This window comes from Podarcis pityusensis (assembly GCF_964106645.2).
Source record: "Podarcis pityusensis genome assembly, chromosome: 8".
NCBI lineage: Eukaryota > Metazoa > Chordata > Lepidosauria > Squamata > Lacertidae > Podarcis > Podarcis pityusensis.
Window position 1 is genome coordinate 79,678,817 of NC_138033.1, and position 27,044 is coordinate 79,705,860.

General features: G+C 47.0%; 1 protein-coding gene and 2 long non-coding RNA genes across 3 annotated transcripts; 2 read left to right on the forward strand and 1 right to left on the reverse strand.

The window, feature by feature from the left end:
• The first annotated feature begins 4,915 nt into the window (after positions 1-4,915).
• Positions 4,916-27,024, forward strand: AGTRAP (angiotensin II receptor associated protein). Its single transcript, XM_081017633.1, has 5 exons — positions 4,916-5,070; positions 18,766-18,800; positions 19,252-19,363; positions 20,888-21,086; positions 26,182-27,024. The coding sequence occupies exons 1-5, from the start codon at positions 5,044-5,046 to the stop codon at positions 26,292-26,294; spliced, it is 486 nt and encodes a 161-aa protein (XP_080873759.1). The 5' UTR covers positions 4,916-5,043; the 3' UTR covers positions 26,295-27,024.
• LOC308483587 lies at positions 11,887-18,759 on the reverse strand. The gene is made up of 3 exons (XR_013989707.1): positions 17,796-18,759; positions 13,269-17,227; positions 11,887-12,853 (listed from the first exon to the last, which is right to left on the reverse strand). It is a non-coding gene; the product is annotated as an uncharacterized lncRNA (long non-coding RNA).
• LOC308483609 lies at positions 21,093-22,306 on the forward strand. Its single transcript, XR_013989730.1, has 2 exons — positions 21,093-21,590; positions 21,707-22,306. It is a non-coding gene; the product is annotated as an uncharacterized lncRNA (long non-coding RNA).
• Positions 27,025-27,044: the final 20 nt, after the last annotated feature.

The following is a 27,044-nucleotide window of genomic DNA, read 5'->3' on the forward strand; positions in this document are numbered from 1 at the left end:
TTCTCCCTCCCTGTGCCAGCAGAGCACCTGAAATATACTCGGAGTCGAGAGTGGATTTCATGGTCTTTATTCAGCTCATAGTGGTGAGGAGGAATGGAAGTTCCCCCACAGTATCTGCTTTCTATACATTATTTACACAATGGGCTGCACGTGATTGGCTAATTCCGGGATTCTCCTGTAGGCCAATCAGGTTGTGGATTCACTTCCATCTGGAGCTGGATTGGGTGGCTCCTGCAGACCAGTCATACTGCTGCATTGTTCTAGGACCAATCAGACTGCTGCATTCTGAATCGTATTGTTCTAGGACCAATCAGACTGCTGCATTCTGAATCGTATTGTTCTAGGACCAATCAGACTGCTGCCTTTTGGATCCTATTCAACTCAGTCCATAACAGCATCCAAGATCATTGCATGTTGAGCCAACAGATGGCCAGGGTTTTGTTTTTGTGTTAAATCATCAGTCCATCTAGCTCAGACCTGTCTGCACTGTCTGGTAGTCTCTGGGGTTTCAGAGGGTTTCCCCACCCCAAATGAACTTAGCCCCTTTCCCAATAAATAAAGCAAGATTCTGGTCCTTGTGGCTTTGAATGCATGGGTTGATTTAAATAGGAACATAAGACGATGTCTTATGCAGAATCAGGCCATTGCTTTAGCTGGTTTAGTATTGCGTACACAGACTGCTCTAGTTATCTCCTGCTTGGACTACTTCAATGAGCTCTACGTGGGGCTACCTTTGAAGGGGACCCAGAAACTACAATTAATCCAGAATGCAGCAGCTAGACTGATGACTGGGAGCGGCTGCCAAGACCATGTAACACCAGTCCTGAAAGACCTACATTGGCTCCCAGAACATTTCCGAGCACAATTCAAAGTGTTGGTGCTGACCTTGAAAGCCCTAAATGGCCTCGGTCCAGTATACCTGAAGGAGCGTCTCCACCCCCATCGTTCGGCCCGGACACTGAGGTCCAGCACCGAGGGCCTTCTGGTGGTTCCCTCCCTGTGAGAAGTGAGGTTATAGGGAACCAGACAGAGGGCCTTCTCGGTAGTGGCACCCGCCCTGTGGAACGCCCTCCCGTCAGATGTCAAGGAAAGAAACAACTACCTGACTTTTAGAAGACATCTGAAGGCAGCCCTGTTTAAGGAAGTTTTTAATGTCTGATGTTTTATTACATTTTTAATATTTTGTTGGAAGTCACCCAGAGTGGTTGGGGAAACCCATCCAGATGGGCAGGGTATAAATAATAAATTTTTATTATATTATAAACAAACCATCGTTTACAGGCACTAGTTGAACTCCTGTCTTCTGTCCGTTTGGCTCTGCCAGTTCTAAGGTGCAGTGGCCTTACGAAGCAGAGCAGTGGCTGCAAAAATTACTCCCCCTGCACACAACTGGGTTGCAGCAAACCACAGTTAGCATGAACTATGGTTTGCAAAACCAACTTCAGACCACAGGTGGTAGAAGACATCTGAAGGCAGCCCTGTTTAGGGAAGTTTTTAGTGTCTGATGTTTTATTGTATTTTTCATATTCTGTTAGGAGCAGCCCAGAGTGGCTGGGGAAACCCAGCCAGATGGGTGGGGTAGAAGTAATAAATGATGGTGATGATGACTGGCAGGCAGGCAGGCAGGCAGGCAGCAAGGGCACTCTGGGATTTCAGGCTAGAGTCTCTCCCAGCCATTCCTGGAGTCTGAACTCAGGACCATCTTCATGAAAAACAGACACTCTACCGCTCCTAGGAAGCTGCTTTGTAACAGGAAAAAGCTTAGTAGAGCCTGCACTGACTGGCAGCAGCTCTCCAGGGTTTCAGGCAGGGGACACGGCCAATCCTTGCTGGAGATACTGGGGAATGAAGCTGGGAGCCTGGGCGGGCAAAGGAGATGCTCTGCCACGGACCAGCGACCTCTCCTTTCGCAAAGGACTCCTAGTGCAAACCCCTTTTTGTAACTCTCTGCCCCTTATCTTTCCTGCAGGGATTCTCGCTGTCCTGCTTTATCACTCCTGCAGAAGAAAACTGGGTGCGAAAACTGCAAGGCCGCAAAGAAATGATACCCAGGGCACAAACAGATTAAAATCGCTACATTGCTTCGGTTGGCATTGGAGGAGGAGGGGGGAATTTTGCTAGCCTCGGAAAGTGGGGTTTTGAGTGGGTGTTAGGATGAGCCACAGCCGAGGTTCTCTGTACACGCTCTATTTCCCCCCATAAACCCCTTTGGAGGGACGCGGGTGGCGCTGTGGGTTAAACCAGAGCCTAGGACTTGCCGATCAGAAGGTTGGCGGTTCGAATCCCTGCGACGGGGTGAGCTCCCGTTGCTCGGTCCCTGCTCCTGCCCACCTAGCAGTTCAAAAGCACGTCAAAGTGCAAGTAGATAAATAGGTACCGCTCCAGCGGGAAGGTAAACGGCGTTTCCGTGCGCTGCTCTGGTTCGCCAGAAGCGGCTTAGTCATGCTGGCCACATGACCCGGAAGCTGTACGCCGGCTCCCTCGGCCAATAAAGCGAGATGAGCGCGCAACCCCAGAGTTGGCCACAACTGGACCTATTGATCAGGGGTCCCTTTACCTTTACCTTAAACCCCTTTGGGTTTTAGTCCCTGGGGGAGGGGAGTTACTCTGCATGTGCTCAGTGGAACACAGACCTTAAAAGTCTTCTAAAAGGTCAAAAAAGCCTTTTGTTCAAGGCGTAGGTGGGATGGCGCTCTGCCCATGGTCAGAGAAACCTCACAGCTAGCGGCACCAAAAATTGCTGCATTCTTTTGGCTGGCAGAAGAAGACAACATCAATTAATTCTATGGATACATCACTCCGGCTTCGCAAAGGCAGAAAATAATTCAGGTTCGACAGTTTGGTTTTAAAATTGCGGTTTTTGTGTGTGTTTCTCAGGGCGCCAGCCCTGAAATCCTAACTTGGAGGAAGCAGGAAACGCTCTCCGTACATGCTCAGAGAGGCCCCTTTGCATCCAGGGCTGGATTTGGGTTTGATGAGGCCCTAAGCTACTGAAGGTAATGGGGTCCTTTATAAGTAAGTAAAAAAAATAATATACGGTAATTATAATATTTATATATAGTATTATAGTAGCAAGTGGGGGTAACAGGTAACTGTACTAGTAAATAATAATATAGGCATGCTACATGTTGCCATGCAACCAGTCCATGCAGAATTTAGGCACCCTATATATAGAAATGAACAAACGAGTGATATTTTAGGGAGCAGGCTAGCAGGCGGGGCCCATTACTTATATCATAGGAGCTTACACAACACAAAACAAAACACTGTTGCTGGATGTAGGTTTTATTTTATCTGTTTTTTATCTTATATTTTCAAAATGTACATCCAGTTTTTTTCCCTTTTTGGGGGGGGGGCAAGAGAGTAGGGCCCTAAGCTATAGCTTGTTTAGCTTATACAGTGGTACCTTGGGTTAAGTACTCACCGGTAATTCATTCCAGAGGTCCGGTCTTAACCTGAAACTATTCTTAACCTGAAGCACCACTTTAGCTAATGGGGCCTCCTGCTGCTGCTGCTGCGCGATTTCTGTTCTCATCCTGAAGCAAAGTTCTGAACCCGAGGTACTATTTCTGGGTTAGCCGAGTCTGTAACCTGAAGCATCTGTAACCTGAAGCATCTGTAACTCGAGGTACCACTGTAGTACCTTGGGTTAAGAACTTTGCTTCAGGATGAGAACAGAAATCACGTGGAGGTGGCAGCGGGAGGCCCCATTAGCTAAAGTGGTGCTTCAGGTTAAGAACAGTTTCAGGTTAAGAACGGACCTCCAGAACAAATTAAGTTCTTAACCCGAAGTTGTTGTTGTTGTTTAGTCGGTTAGTCGCGTCCGACTCTTTGTGACCCCATGGACCAGAGCACACCAGGCACTCCTGTCTTCCACAGCCTCCCACAGTTTGGTCAAACTCATGCTGGTAGCTTTGAGAACACTGTCCAACCATCTCATTCTCTGTCATTCCCTTCTCCTTCTGCCCTCCATCTTTCCCAACATCAGGGTCTTTTCCAGGGAATCTTCTCTTCTCTCATGAGGTGGCCAAAGTATTGGAGCCTCAGCTTCAGGATCTGTCCTTCCCGTGAGCACTCAGGGCTGATTTCCTTAAGAATGGAGAGGTTTGATCTTCTTGAAGTCCATGGGACTCTCAAGAGTCTCCTCCAGCACCATAATTCAAAAGCATCAAATCTTCGGCGATCAGCCTTCTTTATGGTCCAGCTTTCACTTCCATACATCACTACTGGGAAAACCATAACTATATGGACCTTTGTTGGCAGTGTGATGTCTCTGCTTTTTAAGATGCTGTCTAGGTTTGTCATTGCTTTTCTCCCAAGAAGCAGGCGTCTTTTAAATTCGCGGCTGCTGTCACCATCTGCAGTGATCATGGAGCCCAAAAAAGTAAAATCTCTCACTGCCTCCATTTCTTCCCCTTCTATTTGCCAGGAGGTGATGGGACCAGTGGCCATGAGCTTCGTTTTTTTGATGTTGAGCTTCAGACCAAATTTTGCGCTCTCCTCTTTCACCCTCATTAAAAGGTTCTTTAATTCCTCCTCACTTTCTGCCATCAAGGTTGTGTCATCTGCATATCTGAGGTTGTTGATATTTCTTCTGGCAATCTTAATTCCGACTAGGGATTCATCCAGCCTAGCCTTTCGCATGATGAATTCTGCATATAAGTTAAATAAGCAGGGAGACAATATACAGCCTTGTCGTACTCCTTGTTGGCAAGGTACCACTGTACTAAATCCGGCACTGTCGCATACCACGAGGTGGCTTTGCTCTGAGCCAGAAAGCGGCGATGGCCAAAAGGGGCGCCACTCCGGAGCGGTCCGGTTCCTGGAGCTGGCCGGGCTTTGGCGCTGCCCTGTTGCCGAAGGAGGAGCCTCTCCCTCCCTCCTTCTCCGCCTGCAGGGAGTCACGGGTCCTCGGCAGGGCTGGATGGGGCGGAGCCCGGCCGGGAAGGGAAAAACGAAAGGCGAGGAAGTGATGCCAAGTCGAATTTGGGAGCCAGAAGCGGCGCGGCGCGAACGCTGCGCTGGGGCGGCTGGCGGGGCGTCATGGAAGTGCCGGCGGTGAACCTGAAGGTAGGCGCAGGAGAGGAAAGCGAGCGGGGTAGGAGGAGGCGCGAGGCGCGATGGCGCAAGGGGCTTTTCCTTGGGAGAGGGGCTCGTGCGCAAAGGAGGGCGCAAGGCCTGGTACCTGGGTGCAGTTGGCAACTGCGTAGGAGGCAGGTGTGTCCGGGGGTGCAAGAGAAAGGACTGGGGGGCTGGGTGGGAGGCAGTGGGTGTGTCAAAGATGGGCTGGTGTCCAGGTACGAGGCTGGGGGATGCACTGCTTGCTTGCATTTCTATCCCACCTTTTGAGCCATAGAGCGCAAGGTGGTTGGCATGTCTTCTCAGTTCATCCCCACAACAAGCCTGCGAGGTAGGCCTAGAGTCATAGAGTTGGAAGAGACCACAAGGGCCATCGAGTCCAACCCCCTGCCAAGCAGGAAACACCATCAGAGCACTCCTGACATATGGTTGTCAAGCCTCTGCTTAAAGACCTCCAAAGAAGGAGACTCCACCACACTCCTTGGCAGCAAATTCCACTGTCGAACAGCTCTTACTGTCAGGAGGTTCTTCCTAATGTTTAGGTGGAATCTTCTTTCTTGTAGTTTGGATCTATTGCTCCGTGTCTGCTTCTCTGGAGCAGCAGAAAACAACCTTTCTCCCTCCTCTATGTGACATCCTTTTATATATTTGAACATGGCTATCATATCACCCCTTAACCTCCTCTTCTTCAGGCTAAACATGCCCAGCTCCCTTAGCCGTTTCTCATAAGGCATCGTTTCCAGGCGCTTGACCATTTTGGTTGCCCTCCTCTGGACACGTTCCAGTTTGTCAGTGTCCTTCTTGAACTGTGGTGCCCAGAACTGGACACAGTACTCCAGGTGAGGTCTGACCAGAGCAGAATACAGTGGCACTATTATTTCCCTAGGTTGAGAGTAAGTGACTGGCTCAACGTCACCCAGTGAGCTTCATGGCCAAGTTGTCATTCGAACCCTGGACCGAGACCGACATTCTAACTCCTGCACCACGCTGCCCCGCGGACCGGGCGTGTGTGCCCGAGAACACGGTTGGCAGCGCTAGTAAGGAGAAGCACCCGGGGCAACTTGTATATTTGGCAGCCTGGGAAGTTTCCTAGAGGAGTTGATGCTTAGGACGCATATTCTTTGTTACGGGCAATGGTTTGTAAAACACGCATTGAACCTCTTTCTTCTATTCCTTGTGAAAGATAAGTAAGCGAGGAATGGATGGTGAATTTCTGAGAGGGGGAGGGTGTGCCTGGGATTGAGAGCAGGGATCGTTCCCTGCTTTTCCATTGCATCCGGGTTTTGGGTACTGAATGTCCATCCATGTGCAACGTTTGTGCACTGGCTCTCTAAACATGCACTCCATAATAATAATAATAATAATCTATTTGTACCCTGCCCATGGTGGTGCTGTGGGTTAAACGACAGAGCCTAGGATTTGCTGACCAGAAGGTCGGCGGTTCGAATCCCCGCGACGGGGTGAGCTCCCGTTGCTCGGTCCCTGCTCCTGCCAACCTAGCAGTTCAAAAGCACGTCAAAGTGCAAGTAGATAAATAGGTACCACTCCGGCGGGAAGGTAAACGGTGTTTCTGTGCACTGCTCTGGTTCACCAGAAGCGGTTTAGTCATGCTGGCCACATGACCCGGAAGCTGTACGCCGGCTCCCTCGGCCAATAAAGCGAGATGAGCGGCGCAACCCCAGAGTTGGTCACAACTGGACCTAACGGTCAGGGGTCCCTTTACCTTTACCCTGCCCATCTAACTGGGTTGCCTCAGCCGCTCTGGGCAGCTCCATGACTCTTGTTCCCCTTTGAATTTTTTTCTGCCCCTACACCCGGGTTCATGTACTCAGACGGCTTTATAGCATCAAAGAATGGTAGAGTGCGAAGGGAACCCCAAGGGCCATCTAGTCCAACCCCCCTGCAATGCAGGAATCATAGCTGAAGAATCCCTGACAGAAGGCCATCCAACCTCTGCTTAAAAACCTCCAAGGAAGGAGAGTCTACTACCACCTTCCGAGGGAGTCTCTTCCACTGTCAAACAGCTCTCACCACCAGAAAGTTCTTCCAAATATTTAGTTGGGATCGACTTTCTTGCCATGTGAATCCATCGGTTCATGTCCTAGCCTCTGGAGCAGCAAAAACGAGCTTGCTCCATCGTCCATGTGACAACCGTACAGATATTTTAGCCTTCCCCAAAGAACTCGTCCCCACCCCGACACCCCATGTGATGCAAAACACTGTCTTCCAGTATGTCGAAATTCACACTCGGCCATGACCCACAAAATTCCTGTTAGTGGCAGTTTTTATTGCTGTCTCTGGCCTAGATTGTCAGCTCTAGCGGAAACCAAAACCTGCAGTGCTTGTGGTTAAGTTTGAAGGTCATCACATGACGATCTGATCACATACATACATACATCATTTTATTTGTATGCCGCCTTTCCCTAGTTCAAACCATGCTCAAGGCGGCTTACAGCATGAAAAAGTACATTATTACAGACATAACAATAGTAGTCATAAACAATAAACGTAAAAAATACACAACGAAATCGAACGATTTCCACATAAATCATAACAAGATCTAAAACAAAGAGACAAAAAATAATATAAATAACAGCAACAAACTGCCCCTAAACAATACCCCAGCCCAAGAGTCTGTTCAGCAGCCTCAGTTTTTGTAGCTGGAGTCAGTCAAGGCCCTGGTCTCCCAGGGCAGGTGGGAGATTCTAATGCTTCCTTGTTTTTGTTTTATGTCCCTGGGTTTTTTTAGATACTGAGTACATCCTCAAAATAACGAGGTAAAAATCTTTCTAGTGAAAGCAGCACATCCTCCAATTCCATTCGCATTCATATTTTCATTCACATTCAATATCAAAAATTATCCTGCTTCTGTCCTTTTGCCTGGTATCTCAAATGATATCTGGTATCTAAAATGGTATCTATCTAACGGTAGACTGGAACGATAAACCCCACCCCATCGTGCTTTGCACTTCCAGAGATACAAACAAGAGTGTCTTGGTGCATGCTCTGGTTATCTCTCGCTTGGACTACTGCAGTGCGCTCTACGTGAGGCTACCTTTGAAGGGGACCCGGAAACTACAACTAATCCAGAACGCGGCAGCTAGACTGGTGACTGGGAGCGGCCGCAGAGACCACATAACACCGGTCTTGAAAGACCTACATTGGCTCCCAGTACGTTTCCAAGCACAATTCAAAGTGTTGGTGCTGACCTTTAAAGCCCTAAACGGCCTTGGTCCTGTATACCTGAAGGAGCGTCTCCACCCCCATCGTTCAGCCTGGACACTGAGGTCCAGCGCCGAGGGCCTTTTGGCAGTTCCCTTCCTGCGAGAAGTGAGGTTACAGGGAACCAGGCAGAGGGCCTTCTTGGTGGTGGCGCCTGCCCTGTGGAATGCCCTCCCATCAGATGTCAAGGAAAGAAACAACTACCTGACTTTTAGAAGACATCTGAAGGCAGCCCTGTTTAAGGAAGTTTTTAATGTCTGATGTTTTATTGTATTTTTAATATTTTGTTGGAAGCTACCCAGAGTGGTTGGGGAAACCCAGCCAGATGGGCAGGGTATAAATAATAAATTATTATTATTATTGTTATTGTTATTGTTATTGTTATTATTGTTATTGTTATTATTATTATTATTATTATAAACAAACCATCGTTTACAGGCACTAGTTAGCTCTCGTCTTCTGTCCGCTTGGCTCTGCCAGTTCTAAGGTGCGGTAGCCTTACGAGGAAGAGCAGCGGCTGCAAAAATTACCCCCCCCTGCACACAATTGGGTTGCAGCAAACCACAGTTAGCATGAACTATGGTTTGCAAAACCAACTTCAGACCACAGGTGGTTGTTCTGGTTTAACAGTTAATTGTAGGCTTGGGTTGAGCAGTTGGTACATTTTCCTATATTGGGGGCGGGCAACCTCCCTCGAGGGTCACTTGCAATGATGGATGGGCAGTTGGGGGCCTCATGCCAGGGGCAGTGTCTGGAGGCTGCGGCTGGTGATTGCAAGAGGCACATGGAAAGTACCACTTGGGCTGCTCTGAAACCCCCCCGAGGGCCACATGCCAGGTCTGTGTTGCTGACATGTGTGCTGTACCATCATTTAAATTTCCAAACCGTAGTTTGGTGTGATATAAGAAGCTGAAGTTGTCAGGCATGAGTTTGAATGCCGTCTTAATTTGCTGCAGACTTGATATTTGGTTTTGAGCAGCTTTTGAGCCTGGTTTTTCCTTTCTGCCAAATGGAGGTGACGGTGGCCTACCTTGCAGGGTCATGCTGAAGGTGATCTTATTACACAGCACCAATATAAGATGCGTCCCTAGGCCTCTCAGCGTGCCTGCCTGCTGAGCTGATTTATCTGGTTAGCAAAATGCACATAATGGGAATGTCCTTTATTAAATGTCCCCCACTTCCGTAGAGTACTCTATATGTAGAAACCTAGCTCATCAGGATGATTTCTGAGCACGGGTCCTCTTCCTTGATGTGTTAGCTTTCTAGCTGCAGGGAGAGCGGGCTTTGCTTCTCTGTGTCAACTCACAAACGTGCAGATAAAGTTTCTAAGTGGATAGGCCTGTTGAAATTTAGAGAGCGAGAGCGTAGCTCTTAACTTTATATGGAAGTTTTGGGGAGGGCATTGTGAGACGGAATTTAAAACTGCTTTGTTTTTCGGCAGCCTTGCAAATCAAAGGTTCTGTGCTGTGATCGGTTTGGTTAATTATTAAAACGTAAGTGCTACTAAAAACAGGTCTTCTTTCCCTCTCTCCCAACCCCACCCCCTCTCTCACACACATGTCTAACCAGAGTTTGCTTATATATCTCCCCCTTTTATGGGGGGGGGGGATCCCCAAGAGAGTGGGGTTGGTGTGATTTTCTTACATGGTGAATCCTAAAATCCCTGCAGCATTCTTTTTAGGAGATTTTGAGAGAAGCAAGGAAAGCTGTGCCAGAAGCTTCCTGAGATCTAAAGTCTGCTCCTGAAGAGGCAACCCTTTTTGCATGATTGAAACTAGGATGTTGAGGTACGCCAGAGATGGAGCGCTCGTGCACCCTTCGTAGTTTTTTTCTGCTGCCATTAAAGGTGCAGTAGCCCTGTAATATGTACTCAGAAGTAAATTCAGTGGGCCTTGCTCCCAGATAAGTGAGTGCTGTGTACAACTGCAGCTTTAAACTGCAGATTAAAGTATTTTCCCCTGATGAGTCGTTGGGACTGACAATGAGCAAAGTGGACAAGTGTTTGCAGAGGTTCTTGCTAGCGTTGTGCCCCTGTCTCCAGGAAACAAAGCTGAACTGATGGAGTCTCCTTCTTCAGTTGCTACAGAAAAAAAAAGCAACACAGGAGCTTTTATCTCTGTGCCCCGTTTATGATTTCTGGCTGACAACTGGAAGCTGGTCTACAGGGCTTTTTGGCTCGGTCCAACAAGGGAATTCTTAACTTACCTTTTACGTAAATTCATGCCTGCCCCCTACATTCTTCTAGGGCTGCCAGCAAACTCCCAAGCAGCTGATTTTTTTCTGTCTCAAGGCTAGATAAAATGGGTTACTGTATATTTTCTTTGGGGAAGTCTCTCTCTCTCTCTCTCTCTCTCTCTGTGTGTGTGTGTGTGTCCAATGTTAAATAAGCAAGGACAGGGGTCAGCAACCTAAGGCCCATGGACCGGAAGCAGCCCACAGAGGTCATTTGACCGGCCCAGGAGCCACCCCCAAACCAAGTTGCCCAGTCTGGCGCTGCGCTAAACTGCCGCAGCGCGGCATGGGGACTTGTTTTCGCGGTGCCGAAAATCATATCTGTGCAGACGCTGAAAATCGTGGGCGTGCTCTCTCTCTCTCGATCTGGCCCACGGAGGGATCTCCGCGACACCGATCCGACCCAGGCAAGATAAACCTTGCTGACCCCTAAGCAAGGACTTACTGATAACAAAAGACTGAGAGTCCTGCTGGATCAGACCAGTGGCCCACCTAGTCCAGCATCCTGTTCTCCAGCAATTGGTATTCAGAAATTTCAGAAGATTTACAGTACCAACGTTGGAGGCTAAGGTTGCCACCTGTCCCTAGAAAGACAGGGTCGCCCTGTTTTGGGACAAAAGTCTGCCACTGCTTGGCCGTCTCCACCCTCTGTGCTCGAGTCTCTTCCGATGCCAGCATGGGCGAGAGGCTGGAGCTGGAGCTGGAGCTCAAGTCGCCCGTGGGCACCAGCCGTCTACCTCTGGCCCCTGCCCATCCTCGTGAGTCAAGGGGAAAAGTGGGGCCAGGGTGGCGAGGGAGGTGGGAAGGTGGAGCATTTGGTATTATGAGTGTGTGTGTGCCCCCCAATCCCCACCCTCTGACCCATGCTGTATTTTGCCTGACCAAAGGTGGCAGCCCTAGGAGGCAGAGAGTAAACATCAGGACCAGTAGCCATCAATAGCCGTCTCCTGGGCTTGCCGAATGGAAGGTCGGTGGTTCGAATCCCCGTGACAGGGTGCTCTGTCTCAGCTTCTGCCAACCTAGCAGTTCGAAAGCACACCGGTGCAAGTAGATAAATAGGTACCACTGTGGCAGGAAGGTAAGTGGCGTTCCCATGCGCTCTGGCTTCTGTCACAGTTTCCCGTTGCGCCAGAAGTGGTTTAGTCCTCTGGCCACATGACCTGGAAAGCTGTCTGTGGACAAACGCCGGCTCCCTCAGCCTGAAAGCGAGGTGGTTGCCTTTGACTGGATGTAATCATCCAGGGGTCCTTTACCTTTTTTACCTTTACCATGAATTTGTCCAATCCTCTTTTAAAACAGTCCTTTTAAAGCTGTCACTGCCTCCTGTGGGAGTGAGTTCCATAGATGGCCCTGAGTCTTCCAACATTCAGCTTCAGCGGATGGTCCCAAGTTCTAGTATTATGAGAGGGAACCAAGTTTTCCTTTAACATGTCATTATCCTCACATTTGCTTATTTACAGCATTTCCAGTCAGAAAGGCTTCCAGCGTGACTTGCATACAATCAGTCAAGACAAGACAGGCTTTCAATCTACATATAGAAATAAATAAACAAACGGCATAAGAGGAAACAGGGATAGGGAGGGAAGAGGAGAAAATCAAACTTGGGCACTTATTAAATAGTTGTTCTTATTTTGTTCTTATTTATTACATTTGTATACTGCCCTTCATCCAAAGATCCCAGGACGGTTCCCAATATAAAAATACAAAATGAAAGCACAGAATACATAATAAACAAAATTAAAATCAATAACTCCCCTCCCATAGACACATAGAAAAGGCCAGAGAAACATTTTCGCCTGGCACCTAAAGAGATGTAATGAAGGCACCAGGTGAGCCTCCCTCGGGAGAGCATTCCACAAATGGGGAGCCACTGCAGAAAAGGCCCCGTTCTCTTGTTGCCACCCTCTGGACCTCTCACAGAGGAAGAAGGGCCTCAGATGATGATCACAGGGTCCAGGTCAGTTTATATGGGGAGAGGCGGCCCTTGAGGTATTGTGGTCCTGAGCTGTTTAAGGCTTTATAAGTCAAAACACTTTGAACTGGACCCAGAAACTTATTGGCAGCCAGTGCAGTCAGGCCACAATTGGCATTATGTGCTCAAACCGTCTTGCCCCGGTGAGCAACTTGGCTGCTGAATTCTGCACCAGCTGATACTTCCAAACCATCTTCAGAGGCCGCCTCACATATAACATGTTACAGTAATCTAATTTAGAGGTTACCAGAGCATAGACAACAGAAGTTAGGCTATCCTTGTCCTGACCACTTGGCACATTTTTGAGAGTTAGTGGTGGTGTCCTTTCTTGAATTTCACAACAATCACCTAGGCAAAAGAGAACAAGGAAATGGCAACGACTGAGCAAACAGAGAACCAAAAAGAGAACAGATGTTTCAGGTTGGATTCCTTTTACATGATGACCAGTGATTACTTCACTATTTCCTGAGCTGGGAAGAAAACATCATTCATTCACTTCTCTCTGTGTGTCCTCTCTGATGTCTTTGTGCTCCACAGATTTGCCCAATCATGACCAATCACTGGTCTTGTCATTCTGGGGTTTTCTTAAAAATGAAACTAAATGTGTAATCCAGATTGCTTTGCAAACCTGCCTTTTTAAGAGCTCCCTTAAAGAATGCAAAACATATCTCCTGATGCATAATTCATGGAAGTAGTAACTTTCCTCAAACGCTGGTTTTTATTTTATTTTATTTTATTGTTCCTTGCGTGCAGTGTGAAATACCTGTTCTTTTAGATTCATGGTGCTGCAACAAGGTCCTGAAGTTCTACTGGTCAGCTTCGTTTGCTGGTCTCACTAGGGTGAGAAGTGGCAAGCAGGTGTTTATTTATTTACAAAAGTATTTCTGTACCACCCTCTAACAAAATATTAGAACAGCTTGCAGCAATATCAGTGTGTGTTTTTAAAGCATTACGAGCCGCACAAAACAACCATTAAAATGACTAGCTACTCACTGTTTTTAAAAAATAAAATTTCACAGGGCTGTTGTCATTAAAAAAAAAATGTTTCAAGAGACACCTGAAAGTCAAAAGTGAGGATGTGCCCTAGCTAGCTGCTATTGGCTTAGCTGCTGTGATGTCAGAGAGAGACAAGGCAGCTCCTGGGAGATCATAAGAGTCTTCGTTCTGAAGGTTTTTATGGGTCTGTTTTCTTTGGTCTGCATCCAGTAATGAATAAAACAGAGGCCTTTGTGGTGGTCTTGAAAGCTGATCTCCATTTTTCGGCATCTCATCTGTGGGTCCCCCCTCGCAGCCTTGAGGGAGAGGTTGTGTGGGGCACTGTGTGCTTATGGATCAATTTGCAAATAGGCTGTCAAAATCCTACTCTGTGAGTTTCTTGGGAGGGGAAAAAATCAAGAAGGCCTTGAGGAATTCTAAAACTCCCAGCTATTCCTGACTCCTTGCGAACCAGTCTTAATACCTTGTAATGAATCGTTGGCTTTTGTGAGAGTTTCTTTCCCTCCCCTCGCACCAAAAAACACCCCCCAGACCCGCAAGCAATTATGCATCAAAGGTTATAAAATGTTTACCAGGTTCCTGCGGGCAGAGACCACCACTCCCTTCCAGCTTTTCATTCTGTAAGCCATAAGGGGGCAATTAATTTTGTCAAAAGTCCAGCTGTGTTTGCAGAGGGTCTCGGTGTTAATTCGTGTGGTGGTCTCGAGGGCATTTCCAGAGCTTGGGGAGGAGCAAATTTTTTTAATTAGCTGAGGTTCTTTTTAATGAATGTTGCATATTGAGTGGATGGCTGCGGGGGGGGGGGGCAGATTTTTAATTAGCCAAGTCTTTTTTAATGATTGTTGCATATTGGCTAAACACCCCCGTCCCCAGAAGCGTTGCTGCTTAATATAATTGGACATTTTTTTAAAAGCTGTCAGCTTAGATATTGAATATATTAAACGCTGTCGGCTTCAATGATTAATATACAAAATTATATTTTCCCTATTTGCTTAGGGCTTCTTAAAGAGAATTACCGTAGTGATAATGGCATTGCGACATGTTACTGGTTCAGGAAATTGACAAATCTCCAGTGGCATTTCACTGGCCTTTGTATATATCTTATATATGTGGTCTGTTGTTGTTTTTCCATTACTTTGACAGATGATGTTTTACTCCACTTTTCAATCAAGATTGGCTCTCGCCGAATCTTACACTGGACCAGAAACTTTCAAGGATTTTATTATTTGCATGTACATTATTTTAATATGCCAAGACATTGGGCTGTATCCAATTTAGGTGGATATAACTAAGCTCTACTCAAAAGTAGACCCATTGAAGTTAATCAACCTAAGTAAGACTAACGTGGGAGACAGCTGAATATCTTAAGCATGTTGTGGTAGAGGCTTGGTAGGGAGGGAAGGGTCCTTCTCACATGCTCAGAGGCACTTCTAAGAATATTAAGGATTATTTTGCTGGACCGCACCAAAAATCCAGCATCCTGTTTTGTGACTGCAGCTAACCAAATGCCTCTGAAGAGCTCACAAATTGGGGGGGGGGAGGGCCTATGCCCATGACAACTGGCATTCAGAGGTATACTGCACCTGTCAATGGAGGTTTTGTTGGGCTCATAGCTGGTGAAAGATTTGTTTATCTATTATTACATTTTATTTATGTGTCCGTTAAAACATGTTAAATGTTATTGCATCCAGACACATAGATGCTGACATGTTTCAATCCTTTTCAATTATTTGTAGCTGCTTTTCATTGCCTTTACCTGTTTCTTTATTGATGGTTTTAATATGTCTTTGTAACCTGCTTAGAGGTTTTGCTGCGCCATCAAGTGCCGTATATAAATTTTGTTCAATGAAAGAAACAAATTTAATGAATTTCTATCCCACTGTTCCTGCAAGGAGCTCAGGAAAGGCATGTGTGGTTTTCTCCACCTGCTCCCTTCCTTATTTTATAAAGCTCACAACAAGAGGTTGGTTATGCTATGACAGGCAGCAAGCCGCCCAGGATCACTCAGTGAACGTCCTATGGCCAAGTGGGGGATTTGAACCCCAGTCTCCCAGGTCCTAGTCCAGAACTCTTAACCACTACACCAACCCTGGGTCTCTCCATCTGTCCCCCATAAAACAAATTTTAGAAAGCCATTCAAGCTGGTTTAATCAGCTTGGGGGTACTTTTGTGTTGCTTTTGCACCACAGGGGCTGTCCCCCAGGATTGTCTTAAACCCTAGGCTGAATCCTATAGGAAGGAAGCTGTGGAAAACGGATGCTTGGCGCAAATTTCTGGACTGGGATGTTTGCCCAATTGTGTCAATAACAACAAATCTACATTCTCTTGTCATCGCAGGTCAGAAAGGACACATTGCTCCTAAAACACAAACACCCTTGTACGTTTTCTGCTTCCGGTTTCTCAATTATTTCTTAGCAATTTTATTTAATGCTGCTTCATACCAGGAAGAAGGAAATGGGTTATGAGTGCATTCGGCGCTGCTTTCAAACATTGCAAAATCACTGAGAAAACAGGTCTTGTTTAGAACTTGCATAGAGCCCCAAATAAAATACAATTAGTTTATTAAAGTGTATGGTAGCTGCTCTTCAGCTGTGGCTCTCAGAGTGGCTGGTTTTCAAACAGCTTATTTCTCAAATGTTTTGGCTCCTGAACACCGCAAACCTGGAAGTGACTGTTACGGTTTGCGAACTCTTTTTGGAAGCTGAACGTCCGACTGGGCTCCTCGGCTTCCGATTGGCTGCAGGACCTCCCTGCAGCCAATCAGAAGCCGCGCTTTGGTTTCCGAATGTTTTGGAAGTCGGACTTTGGAACGGATTCCGTTCGACTTCCAAGGTATGACTGTAGTTCCTTAAAGCTGTGGTGGGGCATCTGTGGCTCTGCAGGTGTTGCCTCAGATGAAACCCAACCAAAGGAGGTCACCTGCCTGCATTTCCTCAAATCCTTCCCTTTATTACCTTCCGGTAGCTCTTTTTTCTCTCTTCACCCCCACTTCCCAGCCACTGCTGAAATTCCCATTGTGATCCCTTATCTGCCTTTGATCCCTGGGAAGGCGGAGGTGCTTTTTGGGGTGTAGCTTCCCATGTTTAGGAAATTGGCAAGTTACCTGTTCTGGATGGGGTTGTATTCCCTCTGAAGGAGCAGGTGCATAGCCTGAGGGTACTCCTGAATACATCACTGCCACTAAAGGCCCAAGTGTGTGGCTAAGTTGCCTTTTACCAGCTTCATCTGGTTCACCAACTACAGCTGTTCCTAGATGGGACAGCCTGTTGGGTTTTCTTAATACTGAGGTGGTCAGTGGTGCTACTCAGAGGTGTGTGTTTGTAATTATACCCAGAAACACCTACTGTGATAGTGCCAATACCTGAGATGATGGAGCATCCTGGATTTCCTGGTTTGTGTATTTTGGATAGAAGGCCCCTGGTCGAGGGTCTGTTGGTGTGTTTGAGAGGATCTGTTCTTGGATGTGGGGGGTAGGGTAGCTCTTTAACAATCTTATTCAGTTCTTTTTTGTATTCCTGTGTGAGGTCTGAGTCCAGTGTTTTTGTAAAAGGTGGTACTGGAGAGTTGCCTGTGAGCCTCCTGGATGTAATCAGTTTTGTTCATGATGACAACAGCTCCACCCTTGTCTGCCTCTTTAATTACAATGTCTGGGTTGTTCCTGAGATTGTCTAAGGCCCTCCTTTCAGCATGGCTTAGATTTTGTTGTAAGCGATGGTGTTTTATAACCTGCATGGCAAGAATCCGTGACCAGGGAGAAGAGTCGGTGGAGGAAGATTGGAAGAAATTCAAAGACTATCTGCAGAAACATTGCAAAATTAAAGAATGTTAGAGTGATGTTGGATTGAAAATAAGTGGCTTCCAGCTGTACAGGATTTAAAGTTATATATAGATCAAGATTAAGGATTAGGATTAAAAAAGTTAAAGGAAATGGAAATTTGGTCTTTAAGAGGTAAAATTTAATGTTATATTATATTAAGATTAAAGATTGGGATTAAAAAAGAGGGAAAGAAATTGCTGGACAAACAATTTGAACTGGAATACAAAAGAGGGAGGTATGAGGAGGTCCAGAAAATAAGTAAATTTAAAAATGGAGATGAAAAGGTGGTATTGTTTTTAATTGTTTTCTTTTTTGTCTTATGTTTTGTTTTGTTTTTTTTGGATTATGTATTGTGTATTTTTGAATTGTGTATTTATTTTTTATTTTTTATTTTTTATTGATGTGTTCTTTTTATTGGAAACCTTAATAAATATCATTATATATATATATATATATATATATATATATATATATAACCTGCATGGCAGCACACCTGTGAGCTCTTGACAATACAGCACACCTGAGGTATCTTAACAATTTAACTAATTAGCAGAGGGAGTTTACCTGCTGCACCGAATGCAGCGATGTGATAGGGTAATTGATTATTTTGAAAACTGTATTTAAGTTGACCAAATGCTTCGTATGGTGCTGGCTGGTGTAGAGTGGTGAGTTGCAGCTGTTTGATTATTGTTTAAAAATAAAAGATAAGCAAAGATATTGCAGGCAAGTTTTTATTCCATCGCCCCAGTCGCTGCGCAAACTCGGTTGGCAAACATAGCCTGACCACTGTAGTCTGTGCACTGGTGACTTTGGGGCTAGATTACTACAATGCGCTCTGTGTGGGGCTGCCCTTGGGTCTGGTTCACAATACTGCTTCGAGATTGCTGACAGGAGCTTTTCGTTGAGAGTTTGGGATGCCTTTGTTAAAGCACTGGCTGCCCATCTACTACCAAGCCAGGTTCAAGATTCTTCCAGTAGTTTGCAAAGCTCTGAACAATTTAGGTCCACAATAACTCAAGGATTGCCTGAACCCTCATATGCTGGCTTGGTCACTAAGATCGTCTGCGGGAGCGTCTCTGTCATTCCGCAAGTTGGTGAGGCTCATTTGTCAACAATGAGTAACCGAGCCTTTAGTACCATTGGCCCAGCCCTGTGGAACTCTCTGCCACTGGAGATTCAGCCAGGTGCACTTTCTGTGCCAGCTTTCCATCGCCTGCTGAAAACCTTTCTGTTCTGCCAAGCTGATGTAGGCAATTGAGTACTTCCCCCCACAATGTTCTACTGATTTTAGCTTTTAACTCTTTTGCTCTTAACTTGTTTTTAACTTTTTATGGTTTTATTTTATACTGCTGTAAACTGTTGGGATAAATTCCTATGGCACAGCGCTATCTACATATTTTGGGAGATTAATAATCAGGCTACATTATTTTCTCCTTTCCACTTGCAGGCTATCATCCTGGTACACTGGCTGCTGACGACATGGTAAGTTAGTAATACTGCGTTTAATTACGATAATCTGTTGATTAATTCATTTGTGGCACACCCTCGCTAGTGAGGGGTGCCTGTCTCCGTCCCTATTAATTTTCAGGAAGAATTTGAAAATGCTCCTTGTAACCCAGGAGAATACTGTTGTTTTTACGTGCTTTTGGAATGATTCAATCCTGCTGTCAATGGCTCCTAGCCAGGGTGGCTTTGCTCTGCCTCCACAGTTGGAGGGTAGCAATGCTTCTGAATACCAGTTGCTGGAAAGGGCGGGAGGCAGGAGCCGCTCTTGTGTTCGAATCCTGATTCTGGGTATCCCGTTGAGGCATCCGGTTGGCCATTGTGTAAACAGGATGCTGGATTAGATGGGCCATTGGCCGGATCCAGCAGGCTCTTCTTACATTCTTTTATTTTCTTTCTTTTGCTCTTCATCTTTTTCTGCCCTGGACAGGGGCTGCATGGCATATTGGTTGCCAATTTCCTACCCGTGGGGTAACTTCACCATTCTTGCCCTGGGCGTCTGGGCAGTGGCCCAAAGGGATTCTATTGATGCAATCCTCATGGTAAGTTGTTGTTGTTGTTTAAAAAACCCCACCCAAATCACCGTGTTACGAATACATTTGCCTGATGAAAAAGGATTTTGGTGGATTTGTTGATTTCAAGGTGGATGTCCCTAGTTTTAACATGCCTATGAGAGATGGGCTGGTCACCATGGTACAATTAGGACCTGTAACAAAGCCTTGGTGCCTGGAATCTTTTTATTCAGGCTGCCTGCCAGTCAGCTGTACCCTCGTTTCAGGAGACTCCATTCCGCTCCTTCCAGTTTCACATCTCCCATCAGAAGGGGTGAATCAGGAATAATACCCCCCCCCCCACTTTACAGCAAAAGGGCTCTGGAGGTGCGGCCTGTTCCCAAGTGCCCTGGCTTTGCAGTGCTTGGAAATGTTGCACGAAGGGATTTTGATACGTGGATTGTGCTTCTGCAAATCGTTGAACATCTCCATGCCTGCTGATGGCCTTCTTGTGCATGCACGATTGTTTTTTTGGCACTCAAGAGAATGAGCCCGCTATCAGTATACAGTCATACCTTGGGTTACAGCCGCTTCAGGTTGCCTTTTTTTGTGTTACGCACCCTCCAAAACCTGGAAGTACCGGAACAGGTTACTTCCGGGTTTTGGCGGTCGCACATGCGCAGAAGCGCCAAATCGCAACCTGCACATGCGCAGACGTGCCACTGCGGGTTGCGAACGTGCATCCCACACGGATCACGTTCACAACCCGAGCATCCACTGTATACCGGAGATGGGAAGCCGGTTGTCCTCTAGTTGTTGTTGAACCACAAACCGCCACTATCCCTGGCTGTTGAACCATGTCAGCTGGGGCTGATGAGAGTCAAAGGACATCTGGAGAACTGCAGGTTCCCTGGCTTATAGGCTATATCAGTTGGTCCCCCGTCCCTGAAATAGACCCTTACTTGCCTTTACTACCCCCGGCGACCTCCATCACAAGAATGCCTTTTGTTCATGGAGAGCTGGGCAACCTGTGAACCCTCCGTCCGTGTTTGAACTCCTCTTCCCATCATCCCGGACAGTTGGCCATGCTGGCTGGGACTGATGGGAGTGGTAGTTCAGAAAGGCAACTATCACTTGCCTTCACTGCCCCCGGCGACCTCCATCACAACGCCTTTTTATTCATGGAGAGTTGGGCAACCTGTGGCCCCCTGTCTGTGGCTAAACTCTGCTTCCCATCATCCCGGACAGTTGGCCGTGCTGGCTGGGACTGGTAGTTCAGAAAGGCAACCCTTGTTTGCCTTCACTACCCCCTATGACCTCCATCTTTGTTCATGGAGAGTTGGGCAACCTGTGGTCTCTGTCCATGGTTGAACTCATGCTTCCCATCATCCCTGACGGTCGGCCATGCTGGCTGGGATTGATGGGAGTTGTAGCTCAAATGCTTGCCTTCACTGCCCCCATCTGCCTCCATCGCAACCGGAGAGGCCACAGACGATCCCCGTCCTTGGCTTTATAGGCTATAGTTGAATGAAGAGAAGGATGAGCGGTGTCTTGTACCCCTTTCTCTCCTTCCAGTTCCTCACTGGACTTCTGCTGACGATCCTGACGGACATAATCCACTTCAGCCTGTATTACCCTCAGTCGTCTTCACTGCCTGACACCACCCGCTTCAGCGCCGGCATGGCCATCTTCAGCCTCCTCCTCAAGCCCTTGTCTTGCTTCTTCGCCTACCAGATGTACCGGGAACGTGGAGGAGAGTATGCCTTCAACCTAGGTAGGCGGCCATCGCTCAGTTGGCGGCCTGGGTTTTGGTCCTCTGTGGACGGTCCCGGCCCTCATGTCCTCTCCCATGTGGCCCACCATGTTCTTTGGCCCTGCCGATCTTAGCCAAACTTCCGCCCCCTTCTTTTTTCTCTCTTGTCAGCTTCCCGTTCATCTTCCTTCTTAAGTCGTGCATCCTTTTCTCCCTCTGTTTGATTTCTTTTCCCTTGCAGACTGGGAGGCTTCGTCGGAGCGATATTCTGCCCAGGATGGTATTGACTCCACTGCTTTATCCCTCATTTGCCATTACTGAAATGTCTTTCTCTTTTGTTTATCAAGTTTTTCATGCCTTTGTATGCATCTCTGCTCATTTGGAGATAAGCATTAGCCTCCATCTTCCTCCCGGAAGCTTTTAAAAACACTTTTTAATGAAGGTCAACAAATGTGAGGAGAGAAGGTCTCTGAGAGCAAGATGGCCGCCCTTGAGGCAATAGAGGCCTTTTGACATGAGGAATTTGTCTGAGAGCAAGATGGCCGCCGTTAAGGCAGTAGAGGCCTTTTGACATGAAGAATATCTTGGAGAGCAAAATTGCCGCCCATAAGACAGTAGAGGCCTTTTGATGAGAAGAGTAGCTCTGAGAGCAAGATGGCCGCCCTTAAGGCAGTAGAGGCCTTTTGACATGAAGAATTTGCCTGAGAGCAAGATGGCTGCCCTTAAGGCAGTAGAGGCCTTTTGATAGGAAGAATAGCTCTGAGAGCAAGATGGCCGCCCTTAAGGCACTGGAGGTCTGTTGATAGGAAGAATTGCTCTGTAAAATAGGCCCTTTGATATGAGGGTGTGTAGCCTTGGCAACAGAAGTGTAAGCCCATGTGGTGTTTTCTAGATGTTGGACTACAACTCCCATCATCCCTTGACCTCTGGCCATGCTGGCTGGGGCTGATGGGATTTGGGAGTCCCGACATCACCTGTCAGCTACTCCTAGTGTAGAAACTGTCATGGCTTTTGAGGTTCTTAATTTTTTTTTAGACTTCTTTGATTCCCTTTAGCAAGCTACGATTCCAAGAGGGAAGCCATATATCTCTCCGGAATCAGCTTAGGGCCGAGGTTCTTGCAACAAAGGCTGTTTTTACTTGCACTGGTTGGATTCAGGTATCCACCAGCTGCGATGAGAGAATTAAGCTTCAATGATCACAGTATTCAGCGGAGAAGGGAATAAAATCCTGTCAACTTGCTCTGTGCAGCCTTTTTATTTATGTCCTTGTCCCCTGGTGCAAATCCGTGACACCCTCCTTTTCAGAAAGGTGCCCTCCATATCTGTATTCTGCAAAAAAGAGGAATTTATTTAAAACAGATGTGGGGTACCTTTAGCTCTTTGGTTTCCTGCTCCTGATTTGTAAGAACATTTTGGGGATCTGTAAGGACTGGTTCACCTTTTATGGTGGAATTTCTCTGTTGTGTTTTTTGGGGTTTTGGTTTTTTTTTATGGGGGGGACCTTTTGGGACTCAAATAAAGGTGTTGGTCCTATAGACCAGAGCACATTGTCTCTTCAAAGAAGCAAGGAGTGTTGATGGCAGCTTATTAGTGCCAATTCATCCTTTTCAACCATCATTTTGGTGATATCCGTGTCCTTTCTGAGACATATTTGAACCCTTCTGCTTCTGGGCCTTTTTTGCAAACTGCAGGGAATGAGGTCAGTGGGTGTATTAGGAGGAAACACAAGTCTTAACCACAAAGACCGCCTGAAATAATCATACACACATATATAATATCAAACTAAAGTCAGAGGTACACCACAAATTCTAAACACATCCATCGCACACTGGTGAGAGCCAGTGTAGTGCAGTGGTTATTGTATTATGAAAATCTTTAATAAAAACTACTGTTTTTTTAAAAAATAATGAGTTTAACGATTAAATGAGGGTGGGGAGGTGAACCATGTGTGGCACCTTGACTTTCTCTTAGGTAAATGTGGCATATAAATGCAATGAAATAAGCACACAAATCTCCCCAGAGAATCCTGGGAACTGTAGTTTTCCCCCTCACAGAACTATAGTTTCCAGCACCCTTAAACTACAGTTCCCAGGATTCTTTGGGTGGAAGTCATGTGCTTTGAATATCTGGTGCGGATCTCTACTTAGTTCTACTAAGACGACACAAATTCATATTAATGGGCCTAAGCTGAATTCTTGGCCGCAACCCATCTCATGTAAAAATGAGTTCTTGTATTTGGACAGCATGCTTTCTCTATATATCTCCTGAGGAAGGCTCGGTGATCCTATGTACATTTACCTGAATGTAAGCTGAACTCAGTGGTGCTTACTTCTGAGCAAAATGCATGGGCTGGCAATTTGTCTACTCACAAACCAGTTCCACTGTGTTCAGTGGACCTTACTCCCACTGAATTGCTGAGTTCAGACTCCTCCATCTCTTGCCATGCAACTCTTTAGTAAAAATAATAATAATAATAATAAGGAATCTCCAAAGTGTGCTTCTGAGAGATTTTAATTTAATGTGAAGTGAGTTCTGACGGGTTTGGACCAAGTCACTATCGTGGGATGAATCCTTTCCCCAACACTGAACCAGATGGGGGTTTGGGGGGGGCTGCATTCAATGCCATTTTGTTTGTCAACAGCACCTGATATCCAGGGATAGATTGCCTCTGAACATGGAGGCCCAACTTTCATTGACCAGAATAACTTAATTTTCTTTGGAATGATTTAAGTCCTAAGAAACACTGATATTTGACACATTTAAACAAAGCAACACTTGAATTGAAACCTAACAAAAACAGAAATCTTATTAAAGGCCTACCTAATCCAGTGTCCTGTTGCTATCAACGACTAGAAATCACACAAGTGGGGCATACGTCTGTAATGGCGTCTCTCCCCCCCCCCCCCATTTGAGGGGCGGTGAACACTTGCCCCTCATGGTTGCTGGACTACACATGAACTACAACTCCCATCATCCCTGCCTGGGGGTTAATGGAGGCTGGAGGGCTACAGATTCTTCCTCAGGCCCAAAGACCATCACTTGCCTTTACTTCCCCCTAGCTGCCTCTGTTGTAACTCAATTACTGCCATGTGCCTTTATTGGCCCAGGCTGCCTCCATCACAACTCTGCTCTCTTTTAATGGATGAGAAACCTGCATCCCTCTAGATTTTGCTGGATTCCAGCATCATTCTTGCTGATGGGAGTTGGAAGTTCAGCAACATTCAGAAGGTCACAGGTGCCTGCCCCTGTTCTAAAAGATGACCTTTAGAGGTAGACTGTCTCTGGTTTGGGAGGCTCAGTTTAGCTTTGGTGGTCAACAGCTCCATCATATATAGACCCTAGGGACGGGGGTGGTGCTGTGGTCTCAGCCATTGAGCCTTTAGGGCTTGCCAGTCAGAAGGTCAGCGGTTTGAATCCCCATGGTGGGGTGAGCTCCCGTTGCTCTGTCCCAGCTCCTGCCAACCTAGCAGTTCGAAAGCATGCCAGTGCAAGTAGATAAATACCATATGTTTTGCTCTATAAGACACACTTTTCCCCTCCTAAAAAGTATGGGGAATTGTGTCTTCATCTTATGGAGCGAATGCTATCGCTGAAGCCAGAAGAGCAAGAGGGATCGGTGTGCAGCGATCCCTCTTGCTCTTCTGGCTTCAGGGATAGCCACGCAAAGCCTCTTGAGAGCAGTGGGAGTGTTCCTCCCTCTTCGCTCAAGAGGCTTTGCATTGCTTTCTTGTTTTCCTCCTCTAAAAACTGGGTGCGTCTTATGGTTGGGTGCGTCTTATAGAGCGAAAAATACGGTAGGTGCTGCTGTGGCAGGAAGGTAAACGGCATTTCCATGCACTCTGGTTTCCGTCACGGTGTCCTGTCCAGTTTAGTCATGCTGGCCACATGACCTGAAAAGCTGTCTGTGGACAAATGCCGGCTCCCTCGGCCTGAAAGCAGGATGAGCACCTCACCCCATAGTCGCCTTTGACTGGACTTAACCATCACGGGGGCCTTGATCTTTTACCTTTCCATAGATAGACCCAAGCTCCCGCAGTTTACCAAACTATTTTTAAAGTCAGCAAAGACTGGGCCAATGGAATCTAGGGTGTTTGCATAAAGAAGGTACCATAGAGTATGTGCAGAGTGCTTCCCCACCTAGTCGCTCACAGCAACCAATAGTGCCACCTGAGAGGCAAGGTTTCCTGGACACAAAGCACCTATCCCTCATTTTGGAAATTGATCACTAGCAATGGACAACAAAGTGCAATGGCTAAGGGAACTTGTGACTCTGCAAACATGGTTGGACTGCCAACTCCCATCAGCCAGCATGGCCAATAGGGACAAGGATGGGATTTGTTGTCCATCAACCAGGCTGCCTGGCCATGCATTTAAAAAAAAAAAAAGGCGGAACTGAGAAGGAAGCAGGGGCAGTAAAGGCAAGTGATGGTCTAGTTCATTGATGGGGAACCTGCAGCATTTGAGATGAGGTTCCACTTCCCATCAGCTGCAGCTGCCATGGTCAGTGGTCCCTAGGGGCAGTGAAGACAAGAGATAGTCTAGGTTCAGAGATGGAGGAACAGTAGCCCTCCAGCCAACATGGTCAACGGCCAGAGCTGTGATGCAAGGTATAAAAGGTAAAGGGACCCCTGACCATTAGGTCCAGTCGTGACCGACTCTGGGGTTGCGGTGCTCATCTCGCTTTATTGGGCGTACAGCTTCCGGGTCATGTGGCCAGCATGACTAAGCCGCTCCTGGCGAACCAGAGCAGCACACGGAAACGCCGTTTACCTATTTATCTACTTGCACTTTGAGGTGCTTTTGAACTGCTAGGTTGGCAGGAGCAGGGACCGAGCAACGGGAGCTTGCCCCGTCACGGGGATTCAAACCACCAACCTTCTGATCGGCAAGTCCTAGGCTCTGTGGTTTAACCCGCAGCGCCACCTGCGTCCCATTGATGTAAGGTATAGGGGGCTGTAAAGGCAAGTGATAGTCTAATTCACAGCTCGGAAACTTACAGCTAGCTTTCCAGTTGCAGCTCATCCCAGCACTTAGATTCTTGCTGGGAACACCTTGAACCCTGGGTGCTGCATCCAAAGGCTAAAAGCTGTTGCTTTCCCCTTTCCTTCTGTGCAGGTGTCCTCAACGTTGGGCAGGACCGCAGCTCGTACCAGCCCATCGACCACCCGGAGCCGCCGCGCCCCTACCCAGACGTGGCTACCAAGGCCTCCCCACCTCCCCCTTATTGAGGCGTCCCCTGAACCGTCCGAAGAACACTGGGCCCTTTCCTTGCTGCGCTGGGGAACAAAACTGTCTTTGCCACTTACCCCCAACCCCACTTCTTCCTCCCCACCAGAGGAAGCGTGGTTTCTAAACACCAGTCAAGGAGGGGAGGGAAAAAACTTTGGCGACAAAGCAACCTGTGGCTGCTCGTTCCTCCTGAACGACTTGAGGGTTTTCCCATCGTTTCTGCCGCAAATCCAGAGCGCGCCTTGGACAACGATGTTTTAAAGTCTTTCCCCCGATCCCAGAAATGTCATATGTACAACCCTTTGCAATTTTCTTCTGCGATAGCAAAGTTCTCTGTATTTTTTTCCAGCCACATTGATGCTGATCGATTGAGCCTCTCAGGGTACCCTGGGAAGAGTAGCCCCCCCCCATAAAATAGTCCCCCCCTCACTAAGAGACTCAGCAAGAGAGTTCTTACCTGGAGGATTTGTCTGCTTACAGGAGCCAGCTAACTGATTATTTCCAAAGAGCAATCCATGCCCTCGCCCATTGTTGCAACTGTGCCATTTTTCTGCCGATGATTTGCTGCAGGAACGCACCTTCTGATGACTGCTGTAGGTGTGCTGATCGTTTTTCTCTCTCAAAAACACTTTTGTGCCTTAGAGAAAACACACAACCATCCTTTCTTCCCGTGATCTTTGTTTGTATGATTGTTTTCCTGAAGAAAATTAAAGAACCTTTTTAATAAAACGTTCCAGTCTTGAGTTTGA

Excerpts from the sequence above, each read along its gene's own strand:
- AGTRAP (XM_081017633.1), top strand. The coding sequence starts at position 5,044 with ATGGAAGTGCCGGCGGTGAACCTGAAG. Across the intron at positions 5,071-18,765 it reads TGCCGGCGGTGAACCTGAAG|GCTATCATCCTGGTACACTG; the intron begins GTAGGCGCAGGA and ends TTCCACTTGCAG. Across the intron at positions 18,801-19,251 it reads CACTGGCTGCTGACGACATG|GGGCTGCATGGCATATTGGT; the intron begins GTAAGTTAGTAA and ends TGCCCTGGACAG.